The sequence below is a fragment of the Euprymna scolopes genome, chromosome 37 (genome assembly GCF_053919585.1).
Source record: "Euprymna scolopes isolate OS-2025 chromosome 37, ASM5391958v1, whole genome shotgun sequence".
Classification (NCBI taxonomy): Eukaryota; Metazoa; Mollusca; class Cephalopoda; order Sepiida; family Sepiolidae; genus Euprymna; species Euprymna scolopes.
The window spans coordinates 57,053,072-57,065,097 of NC_136518.1; the positions used below are offsets into that span (position 1 = coordinate 57,053,072).

Sequence of the window (12,026 nt, forward strand, 5' to 3'; positions counted from 1 at the left end):
TGATCTTTATAATGTTAGTAATACAGAGTAAATTAATTGCACTAACGATGAAAAAAAAAAAAATTAATTGTACTTTTTTTTTTTTTCTATTCATTCAACTTCTTGTCTCGTATGCCAGTTGTATTTCCACCTTCACATTGTACAAGATTTCACTTAAAAAAAAAAAAAAGAAAAACAATTTTCTCTTTACAAGATAAATTTATTTACATCAATGATAGAATAGGGTTGGAACATGGGAAAAAATTGATCTGAAAAAAAAAAAAACAAAAATCAAATTTGTTTCTTTCAAGTTAAAGGAATTTATCAGTTTTGTTTGTTTTGTTTTTTGTTTTTTTTTTAACTTATTTAACAAACAGAAATTGTCAAAATGATCAGAAATAAAAAAAAAAATTCTGAATTAAAAAAAAAAGATAAAAAAAGAAATTGAAAAAAAAAAAATACAATGAAAGACAACATCAGATTATTCAAATTGCTCAACCTCGGATGAGTTAAAAAAAAAAAAAAAAAAAAAAAAAAATCACACCTAAAATAAGTAATACAGTTTTCTTATTGATTTTGATCTGGAATTGTATTCACATTTAATTTGGAGAGATTGTCTGCAGAATTGTCTGCTTTCTGGGAATTCTGTGAATTATGTTTCTGAATTTTTGCGATGAGTATTCGTAGTTTGGATTTTTCAAACTACTATTCTCATCTTGAGTGTTATGGCCGACTTTCTTCAGGTGTCAACTCGGAAATCTTTTTGTTGAACACAGAATTTTGAACGAAACCGTTATTTAAGACACAGGGGTAGCATGTTCTCGTTCCATCAGGCATGACTGGGTAGAAGTTTTAAGTAATTTGCAATTAATGCATATTTAATACTTTATCTGTTACACTAGGAATCTTTGCGGACCAGTGACTTATGGATAAATTACTAGGAAGAATTTAATTGCAAATGAGATTCTTCTGGAGATTGAAGGTTCAAGCTTCAATGTGTATTTCTACTCGGTCATGACTGACAGAATAAGAACATGCTACCTCCATGTAGATAAATATAATTGAAGAGTTGCATTCAAAATTCTGCACAGATTCCCAAATTCAACAGAAAGATTCCCAGAGTTCAATAAGATACATCTGAAGAAGGTCTGAGATTATATCAGCCGAAACATTCAAATAACACCCAATAGTCAAAATAATTCAAAATAACAAAGAGTTCAACAACTACCTATTCCTACTTGAATGGTGCAAAGAATGGTGTATTCAGACGACTGTTCTCTTTTTGAGTGTTATTTTCACGTTTCAGCCTATGTAACCTCTGACCTTTGTGGGGGTGGGGGCATCTTTCTGTCAATCTGCACTGAATTTCAAATGGAACCCTATATTTAATCCACAGGGGTAGCATGTTCTTATTCTGTCAGCCATGATTGGGTAGTCTCAAGTAATCCACAATTGAATTCTGAGTATTACCTGCGCTGAGGATCAAACCTTCAACCCCTAGAAGAGTTTCTCTTAGAGTTAAATTTTACCTCGAACTTTGTCACGGATCCTTGCAAATACAATTGCAAATTACTTCAGATCTCTACCCAGTCATGGCTGACTAAAATGAGAGCATGCTACCCGCATCGATTAAAGAAGGGCTTGCATTTGAAATTCCATGCAGATTCCCGAGTGTGACCGAAAGATTCCCGTGTTCAACAAGATGTGGCCGAAAAAGATTGCCGGTTACATCGGCCAAAACATTGTGAAAATGACATTAAAGATGAAAACAGCAGCCTGAACAATTCAAATAATCCAAGATATTTGGATTCTTCAAATATTTCCTTCATACTGAACCGGAACAAGAAACAAACCTTACATTTTTAAGCAATGTTTTAAAGCATCACCAACTGGAATGGTATAATGGATTATCTTGGATTAACAAGCAACAATTATGGAGTGGTAGGGATTAGGCGTTAAATATTAAAACTGGCCAAGGAAAAGGTATTTACTTAGCTCCTCTTCAAGGGAGGTTAGACACAAGGTCATTTAGGGTCTTGAAAAAGCTAACACATTAGATGAAGTACACTCTGACCAACAACAAAAAAATCTCCAAACAGCCTCATCAGCATTCCCCAGTAGGGGCAGCACAGGCAATTAGCAATAAACTAATTCTTCCTCAGAGAGAAGGAGTAATGTATGTTTGGGAGGGTGGACATTTTAGGATGGAAGAACTATACCTCAGTTCTTCAGAAGCAAAGCCATTGAGAAAGAGGAGGGAGAGATTATTATTTTTTTTATGGTGCCTTGGTGGGCAGATGGAGAAGCTTTAAAAAAAAAATCTATTTCATTCTCAAATAATCAGCAAATCCCCACCTCCGATCCTTGGGGTAAGAAACTAACACATAAAACGTTTGGAAAATAATTCTCTTTCACCACAAAAAAAGTAAATAATTTGTTTTTTCTTTACCAAAAAAAAAAGACTTCATTTCAGACAATCTTTTTTTCTTTCTTTAAGAAAACAAAATGGTGGAGTGGAGTGGGAGGTGTCACCATTGTTTATGAAATAGAAAACTGGCCGGGACCCCTCCCCCCAAATAACAGCCCAAAGCAGTAATAGAATAAGACTATCTTAAACTTAAAATGAATTTTTGTTTTGTTTTTTTACTTGTCAAGGTCTTAAGGCCACTCGAGGATAAGGGTTAATGAATGTAAGATGGTAGTGTAGTAAGCGCTAATGGTGTAAATTGGGTAAAATTGGATTATTTATAGGGGACGGCTCAACTTGAACTTGTTTACATTGGAGGCTACAATGCTGTATTCAACCAGGAAGCAGGACAGCGGAACAGTGTTCCACAGGCGGGCAATTCTGGGAAAGAAGCTTTGTTCATGGAATCTATGTTTAGATTTAGGCACAGATAGAGAGTGGGGGAAATCATATATAGTGGTTGTAGCTAGTCGAGTGTTTTTTTTTGTTTTCTTTTGTGAAAGTTTGGTACCAGCAGTTTCAAATCCAAAAACTATGTTTGACTCTTCAGTCTGTTTATTTCTATTTTTATCTAAGATTTTCTTTATTATCTTCATTTTATATATATATATATATATATATATATATATATATATATATACATGTGTTATTTGTAGTATTCTGAATTTTACTGGGTTTATATAATTCAGTAATCGTTCATATACCAATAAATTTTAAGCAAAAAAAGTGATGACTTAAACTGTAAGCTACAAAATTATCATATATTTCATAATTGAGCATTCATATATTGTTTTAACAAAAACAAAAACTTCAAAGAATGAGTTGATAACAACAAATAGTGTATTTCATATATGTATGAAATACACTATTTGTTGTTGTCTCAACCCATTCTTTGATGTCATGGTTTTTGTTAAAACTATATATATATATATATATATATATATATATATATGAGTGTGTGTGTGTGTGTGTGTTTGTTAAAGCCTATGAGATAAAAACTTTTAGATTAGTACATTGTCTGGAAGAGAAAGAAAGTAAAAAGAAAAAAAAAAGAAAAAAAAAAAAGAAAAAAAAAAGAAAAAAAAAAAGAAAAAAAAAAGAAAAAAAAAAAAGAAAAAAAAAAGAAAAAAAAAAAAGAAAAAAAAAAGAAAAAAAAAAAGAAAAAAAAAAGAAAAAAAAAATAAGTGATAAAAATCTTGTTCGAAATTTAAAAATTAAGTCAAGAAATTCGGTTTAATTGGTAAAAATGCAGGTTTTAAACTATTTTATATATATATATATATATATATAGGGGGGGGGTAAGGTTCATAAGAAAGAACCCTCAGCAAAGTGTTCGATTCTAGAGAAAATGAAGGAATAAGAGTATAATATTTATATTTGTATTACAAAAGATAAGAAAAACATCCGTATCGTCAGTTTCAAATTCAAAACAAAGGATACCAATATCTGATTGTCTATGTTCGACATAGGTGACTTTTTTATTTTTTTTTTAACAGACAGTACCAGATTTTCTGATCTTCTGTAACACGAATATATATATATATATATATATATAGACATACTATACACTTATACAAAAGAAACATTAACGTAAAAGCTAGATCTGTGTTCTCCAATGATCAAAATCCTGGAAGGTCAATACTGTTTCTGGTATAGAATGTCATATGCAAATAACTGTAAAGTTATTTATCCTGTGCAATGCTGTATGTAAACAAACCTAGTTTATATATTGAGTTTTTGACAGAAATGAAGTTCCTAGATTGCAATTGTTTTTATCTTCATTTCAATGGAGCAAAAGAATATTAAGAAAATTCTATAAGAAACGTTTTTGATCACTCGAAGTCTGTTAATTTAACAATTTCAATTTGACATCAGATCAAAGTCCGTCAATTTGATAATTTAAATTTGACATCAGATCAAAGTCCGTCAATTTGATAATTTAAATTTGACATCAGATCAAAGTCCGTCAATTTGATAATTTAAATTTGACATCAGATCAAAGTCCGTCAATTTGATAATTTAAATTTGACATCAGATCAAAGTCCGTCAATTTGATAATTTAAATTTGACATCAGATTTTACTGCAGATTTTTTTTCTGTTTTTTTTTGGGGGGGGGGGGGCAGAGAAAAGACGTTGAGTATCAGTTGCAGCCCTGGAAAATGATTTACCATTAAAAACTGATCTGATGAATATTTCCGAATGATATAAACCCCATCTTTCCGAAAGGATCGTGGAAACGTTAGACATGTATGACACAATGTGCCAATACCTTAATAATTCCATTAGAAAATCAGTAACATAAAAATCAACTTCAGATAGACACTTTGGACCAGCAAAAATGTCATGTTTATTGCTAAACGTTATCCAGATGTTCTTAATTAAAATTTCACCAGATCAGATAATTTGCAATCCGGTTAAAAAAAAAATATTTATCAAATTAATTTGCATTAAGACAAAAAGAAAAAAATACAATTCTGAAACGATAGGTTTACAGTAGACAAACAAACCTGGAATATTAATAAACTTTCAAATTTGGCTTTTTTGACTTTCAAAATGCGAAAATATAATTTAAAAAAATTTAAATTGAAAATGTGAAATATCATTTTAACGATTTCGAAGAGTTTGACAAATGAGACAAAGGTTCAAAAACAGGTTGAGCCAGTTTTTTTTTTATACAGATTAAAAAAAATTTGAAAAATAAAAAATAAAAATAAAAAAAGGTTAAAAAATATCGAGTCTGAAGAAAAACAAAATTGGGTGGAATTTTTTTTTTTTTTTTTTAAACTTTCTATCGAGCATAAAAAATATAAAAATTTGGAGTTTTGATTTAAAAGTAAGAATAAAACAACATAAAAAAAAATATATATAAAAGTGTTTTGTTTTTCTTTCTGGGGAGGGGTGAATTTGAGGTTAGGGATTGGATGGTGGATCCCAAAATCAGAAATAAAAGACAACAGCAGCAGCAGTGGATGCAGCAGGAGACAAATCCGAGTCACAGTTTAGATATAACGTCTGCGCAACAAAATTTCACCAAACTTCACACTTCTTTTTCGGATTCATTCTACTTCCAACCGGGCAATTAAATTGCTTGGCAAAATCCCAGGAATTAGAAAGAGTTCCAATAACTCTGAAAATAAAAAAATGCAAAAAAAAAAAAAGTCTTGTATTAATGGATGTGTATTGTATAAGGAGTAGGGTTGTGACAACAGCATATTCTTTTCATTCTTCTGATTCTCGAGTATATACCCGACAGTTAATCAACCGAGAACCACATCAGTCTACATAAAAACATAAGATATTAACGGATATGTACTCAAGAGTCAAAACAATGAAAAGAATATGCTGTTATCACAGCCCTAATAATGATTAGTTATTAAAGATAATCTGTCAAGAAAGAGGTTGCTACATCTTGCCTGTTACGTGAATCAACAGCTTCTTCCTTTTAGACATGTTGCAAAAGAAGAATTTCTAACTTAATACATCCAGTATTGTCTACCAAGATAAAACCCCTGTCGCATTACCACAATGCTGCATCTCAATGTTTGTTTTACAAGTAATTCTACAGAATGTGCTCTGATAAGGTTATAATTGCAAGAAACCTTTCCAACCACCAAGTGCCATGGCTAATAGAACCCTACCTAAGAGATCAACATTCAAACTTCTCAGCCAATGTGGATTGAAATACATAAATGCTGCCAAGTCTGCTGCAAAAGTAGGATCTCTTTACTGGGCTAGAAAGCTTCTCACATATGCCAATATCCTATATCTCTTAAGCCAATATTCATCCATGCAGGCAGTATCGTTTACACATCTGGGCTGGTGTACCAATCACGAGCCTCTAGCTCTTGGACAGTGTGCAAGAAAGTCTCTGACCAAATAGGTCCCACACTGTCACAATTGTCCTAATTTTACAAGTACTTCTAGGTAATGTGCTCCGATGAACTTGCTGCACTTGTAAGCCCCTCATTTTAAAGAAAATACCCTTGATTCACCTTACAAAATTCTATCTCTTCACTGAAGATGCGAAAAGATTTTTCTACTCTAATTTCTGATTTCCTGTGATCACTTGTCTTTGGAATTTTCTCCTTGCCCCCTAACCCCGCCCCCCAATCATACGAACATGATTAAATTTAAATGTAATGTGAACGAACATATTGCTTAACTCCTCACCCAGGTTGCCCCCACCTCCACTCCTGATAAACGTGGCTCCGGTCACAATAGTCCCTTTAAATTCAGAAGCAATATAATTTGTTTCAGATGAAGTAAAAAAAAAAAAAAAAAAAAAAAAAAAACGCAACAGCAAAGATGTCATTTTTTTTTTTTACACATTCTTTTCCTCCTTCGTGGTATGGGGTTCGAGCCTGCCTGTAGGGGTAGGCTATAGAAACAAAATTTTTCAAATAAATGCCAAAAGTGGCTTATTACCTTCATTTATATGTAAATAGATGGGAACAAGTGATTTTTTTCAAAACGGGTCAAAATTGGAGGGTTGCTGGCCCCAAATGTGATTTGACCGCGTCAACGCATGAAAATGGCCCAAATTTCGCCTCCAAACACACTTAATCACTTATTGAAAGCCACAGGGTGCATTTTTTGACTATAAATGCATTTGTATCATTAAATCTAACATTCCCATTGGCTATCCCACAAGTATAGGGCTTTTTAGGGTATCTCAGAGTCCAAAATGGGTCCAAATTACCCCAAAATTAGCTAAAAATGGTCAGAAATCATGGATTTTCCAAAATGCACCAAGACACCTCTACATGGCAGAAACTGTTGGGAAATGCTTGAAGCAGGCACTCTCCTAACTTTTGCACTGTTAATGAGGGGTATAAGGACCTTTAAAAGGGGCTAAATATGGCCGATTTAGCCAAAGAGAGTCAAAAAGTCCCTAAGAATCAACATAGGTTGTCAAAAAGGGGCTTAATTTGAGTTATAGATGGAAAATTACCAAATAAGGAAATGTTTTCTTTCTGTAACAATGCAATGGCATCTTTAAATAGACACGATAACATTGCATTAATTGTGAATTTGATTGAATTTGCTTTCTTTTTCAGTTAGTAAAATGCAATGAACATGGCTGGTATAGCAGGGCAGATTGACGAAGATTATAATTACGACGATTGGACTTATCTTCTGCTTGATTCTCTTCCAACTGAGGCTGAATGTGTTCAAGCTGTGCAACATCATGCTGCCAAATATGGTACAACGACACAGAAAAATCATATTCACCAGTTCTCCTTGCGATTACTACAATTGTGGCAGAAAGCCTTTGGAAGTGATGTTCGTTATGTTACAATACCTGGGATAAAACATAAACTTGATCGATCGCTAAAAATTTACGACAAAGATGTCTACAAAGCAAAGGGTTCCAGACGTGTGAATATGATTAAATGGAAACGAGAGCACCATGTCCTTCTCAATATACTTTCAAAAGATGTGAATCCTGATGAATTTGATGTACATGAACGAAGATTCTTTGTCGATCAAAAGTCTCTCTCTCGCAAATGGCTCATTGACACTTTCCACGTCGATATGAAACATGAACGGTTTCTGGCAGAGCAAGAACTGCACAATCGTTTGGATTCAGGCCATGGGAAAGCTGGTGTCGAATGATGGTCATAAGACATCTCTTTATGAAGAATTTGATGATTTGCTGAGGAAGAAAGAGAAACCAAAGAAATTGGCTCTCTATAAAGAACGAAGATTTGGTCTCCTTGCATACAGTGCTGCTGCATTGATCCATCATATCGAAGATATCAGAGAGACTCTTTCTGAAACTGGAGCAAATAACCAGCTGGTTCAAGCCTGTCAGCTCTACCTCGAAATTCCTTACGTAGAAGTGGCATTGAAATGTGTCGCATGGTTTGGGTTTAAAGTGACATTGCCATTTCTCAACATGTGCGAGCGTGAAACCCCAAATGTAATGCTGAACATTCTCTCTGATCTCTATAACAATTTAAAAGATAATAATCTGGAAACTTTGAGGAAGTATCAAATTGACTATTCCTTCAATCTGATAAAACCAACGTCCAAGCTTGGAATCAACATCATGGAAAGTTTCTGTCAACAGGGTGCTATTGATATCCAGAGACAACAAGGGCGTGAATTTGGGTTTTCTGTTGAAGGAGAGAAGCCACGTTGTACTGATCTTACTAAAGTTGATACAGAGCTTCTGTCCAATCTGCCATCTCACAACTTGATCTGTGAAACAGACTTATCTCACATGGATAAAATTGCAATTCGTGCTGCATCTTGTTCAAACAGAAACTTCACAGCAAGTAGCATGAGAGATGACATGACTCTTTATCAGGCTAAGGTGGTATCGATTGATAAAGAAACAAGAGCAATTGCCAAGCTTTTGGACGATCAGGAGAAGCAGTGGTTCGAGAGCCAAGAAGAAATAACTAGACAAAAGCTCGCAGAAAAGAAGACCAAAGCACTAAGAAAGGTGGATCGTGCTAACGAGATTCTGAAAACATGAAAAAGTCATGGTGGTCCATTCACTTCTGTTAAAGAGCTTGATATGGGATTGAAATCTATTACAGAAGAAAAAGATAAGAAAACATTATGGAACGAAATCCTCCTTAGAAAAGAATTGAATCCTAAAGACTGCAAAGAATTTCCTCATTTGTACTTGGTGAAGTCTATGTCTGTTGCACAGATGAAGATAAATCTTGGAATTCTTTTGTCAGGCAGCCATGAGACACCTGCTGAAGAAGAAATGTCTTTTCCAGATGCTGATTGTATGTACGATCAACTGCATCAATCTGGAGATTCTACATCTGCTGTGCTCGTCAATACTGATCAGGAGGACGACGTTGAGTTGAACGAACCATGCATTGCCATCTGGGATACGCAGAAAGGCCGAGAGTGGTTTGTTGGTATGACACGGGAGAAAATTGGGATTGATGAATACATTGTAGAATATTTGGAACCACTTCCCAACGACAATAGAAAGAAAACATGGCAGTATCCTTCCTGAATTGAAGAGCAGAAGACATTGAAAATTCAATTTTTGTCGTGCAATGTCATTGGTGCATGGAACTTGACAAGACGAAAACCAGTATTTGTGCTAGAGAATAATGATGTGATTGACGAGCTCTTTAATGCATTATATTGATATTTTACTGTTGAATGATTTTAAAGTAATGTGAAGTGAAGCTGTGTCTTGAAATAACAAAATAATTCCTTTGCTAATTACTCATACCTTTTATCAAGTTATTCAATATATTGGTTACAAATCGAGAAATAGCGAATCGAGGGCCATTTTCATCAATTTTGGGGTAACTATGAGAACAATATGAATTCAGACTCTTCTTGGACAGCATTTTTTGACATTCAATGTTCAATTTACAATTAATTACTTTCTGAGAAGTTGATGTAGTAAAGTTACGATGTTTCTAAAAAGTATCATTGATGAATGAACTAATGATTCATATGTTATGTACCGTAAAGCGTAATTTTGTCATTTTTGGATTGTTTTGACCCTTTTTACATCTCCCAAAGATCTCTAAATACCCTAAATACAAATGGATAAGATAACAGGGTGGTTATTTCAGTCTTCCAACTGTAAAAAGCCATACAGGAGTGTTTATAGGAGCCCGATGAGATATAATACCTGCATTTTGGGGATTATCCGTGATTTTCGTTCATTTTTGGCTAATTTTTGGATAAATTTGACCCATTTTAGACCCTTAAGATACCTTGAAAAGCCCTATATAGGTGGGATAGCCAGTGAGAATGTTAGATTTAATGATATAGAGCCATTTATGGTAAAAAAATTGCACCCTGTGTGGCTTGGGAGGTGCATTTTGGAAAATCCGTGATTTCTGACCATTTTTGGCTAATTTTGGGGTAATTTGGACCCATTTTGGACTCTGAGGTACCCTAAAAAGCCCTATACTTGTGGGATAGCCAATGGGAATGTTAGATTTAATGATACAAATGCATTTATAGTCAAAAAATGCACCCTGTGGCTTTCAATAAGTGATTAAGTGTGTTTGGAGGCGAAATTTGGGCCATTTTCACGCGTTGACGCGGTCAAATCACATTTGGGGCCAGCAACCCTCCAATTTTGACCCGTTTTGAAAAAAATCACTTGTTCCCATCTATTTACATATAAATGAAGGTAATAAGCCACTTTTGGCATTTATTTGAAAAATTTTGTTTCTATAGCTACTGCCTGCCTACTACCACTTTTTTTTTCACACCTCCAAGCACCCGGGCAACACCGGGCACCCAGGCTAGTCTATATAAATAAAAGGCAAAACGTGTATGTCTATCTATGTATGTCTTGCAAAACTTTTCGACAGAGGTGACAGATCCTCACAAGATCCATATTGTTTTAAAGCTCGACACTTCAGACGACAAATATCGAAAAATTGGCCAAAAACATTAATTCCTTCAGCCTAAACTGGGCAGTTTTCTACAAGGAAGGGTCGTTTTTTTTTTTTGAGCCACCATTTTTGCAAGACATCATATTGGTTGGATTGACTTTGTTTAATTTCAACGTTCAGAACTTCTGGTCGGACCATGGAGACATCGGCAAACACGTCACTTTTTTTTTTCTTTCCTCCTTCGCGTTACAGGTTCAAGCTTGCTTGCTTATTACCACTTTTTTCTCTCTCTCTTCCCAAACTACCTACTGTTGTCTCACCTCACCCCACTACTACAAATTTTTTGTTTTTTTAATACCCCACACCCTTGGGGTTCCTTACTCGACCCAAACAACGCCAGGGAACCTTGCTACCGCACCACTTTTTTTTTTAACTTGCCCCCCAGGAATCCTTACTACACCTCCACACACCTGGGCAACGCCGGGTTACCCCACTAGTCATAGATAAGCAAGTATTTTTTTTATTACTTTTGTTCATCTAAAACAAGGCATATTGTCACTTGAATTTAAATGGACTATTATTATGTTTAGAGGGGACTATGTGAGGAGGTGAGTGAGATGTTTGTTCACATTACATTTAAACTTCTACATGTTAGTACAGTCAGGAAATTAGGAAATCGAAGAAATTCCAAAGTCTAGCAGTCTGAGGGAAGAAAATGTAAGGGTAGAAGGCTTTCAGGCATCTAGGGATCTTTACAGTGAAGGGGTGGGATTTTGATGCTAGATGAGTTTGTCAGGGTATGAATGTCGAGGGGGTACAAGTACAAGGAGTTCAAAAGAGCACATTCCATTAAAGTGTTTGTAAAACAGGCACAAGGATGCAACATTGCAGTGATGGGACAGAGATTGAAGCTTAACTGATAGTGTGGGATCTATTAGATTAAAGACTCTTTTTTGGACTCTGACTCATGGGGATAGACTATTGGTGGATGCCCCAGCTAAGATGTGGCAACAGTATTACATGAATAGGCAAATTGTGGCTTTGTAAAGATATAGGATAATCTCTGATGAGAGTAATTTTCTAGCATGGTAGAGGGAGCCCGCCTCAGCAACATTGGCAGTGCCCTGAATTTGTTAAGCTGAAGAGTTTGAATGATAAGCTTTCAGGTAGAGTGCTATTTGTCATAGCAATTGGTGGTTGAGAAGGTCTTTTGTAATTGTTAAAAGAAAAGCTAATTCTT

The 12,026-nt window shown here is 34.6% G+C and overlaps 1 protein-coding gene across 15 annotated transcripts in view; it reads right to left on the minus strand.

Moving 5' to 3' along the window:
- Nucleotides 1–12,026, minus strand: part of LOC145261200 (endothelin-converting enzyme homolog) — a 662,230-nt gene that overhangs the window by 120,809 nt on the left and 529,395 nt on the right. For 13 of the 15 annotated variants that reach the window (XM_080119532.1, XM_080119529.1, XM_080119533.1 and 10 more), the window contains one exon: nucleotides 5,322–5,574. The exons of the other annotated variants lie outside the window; for them this stretch is intronic. In XM_080119532.1, coding sequence (XP_079975658.1) covers nucleotides 5,475–5,574 — 100 coding nt within the window. In that variant the 3' untranslated portion in view covers nucleotides 5,322–5,474. Of the gene's footprint in view, nucleotides 1–5,321; nucleotides 5,575–12,026 lie in introns of those variants that run through there. 15 annotated transcript variants of the gene reach the window in all.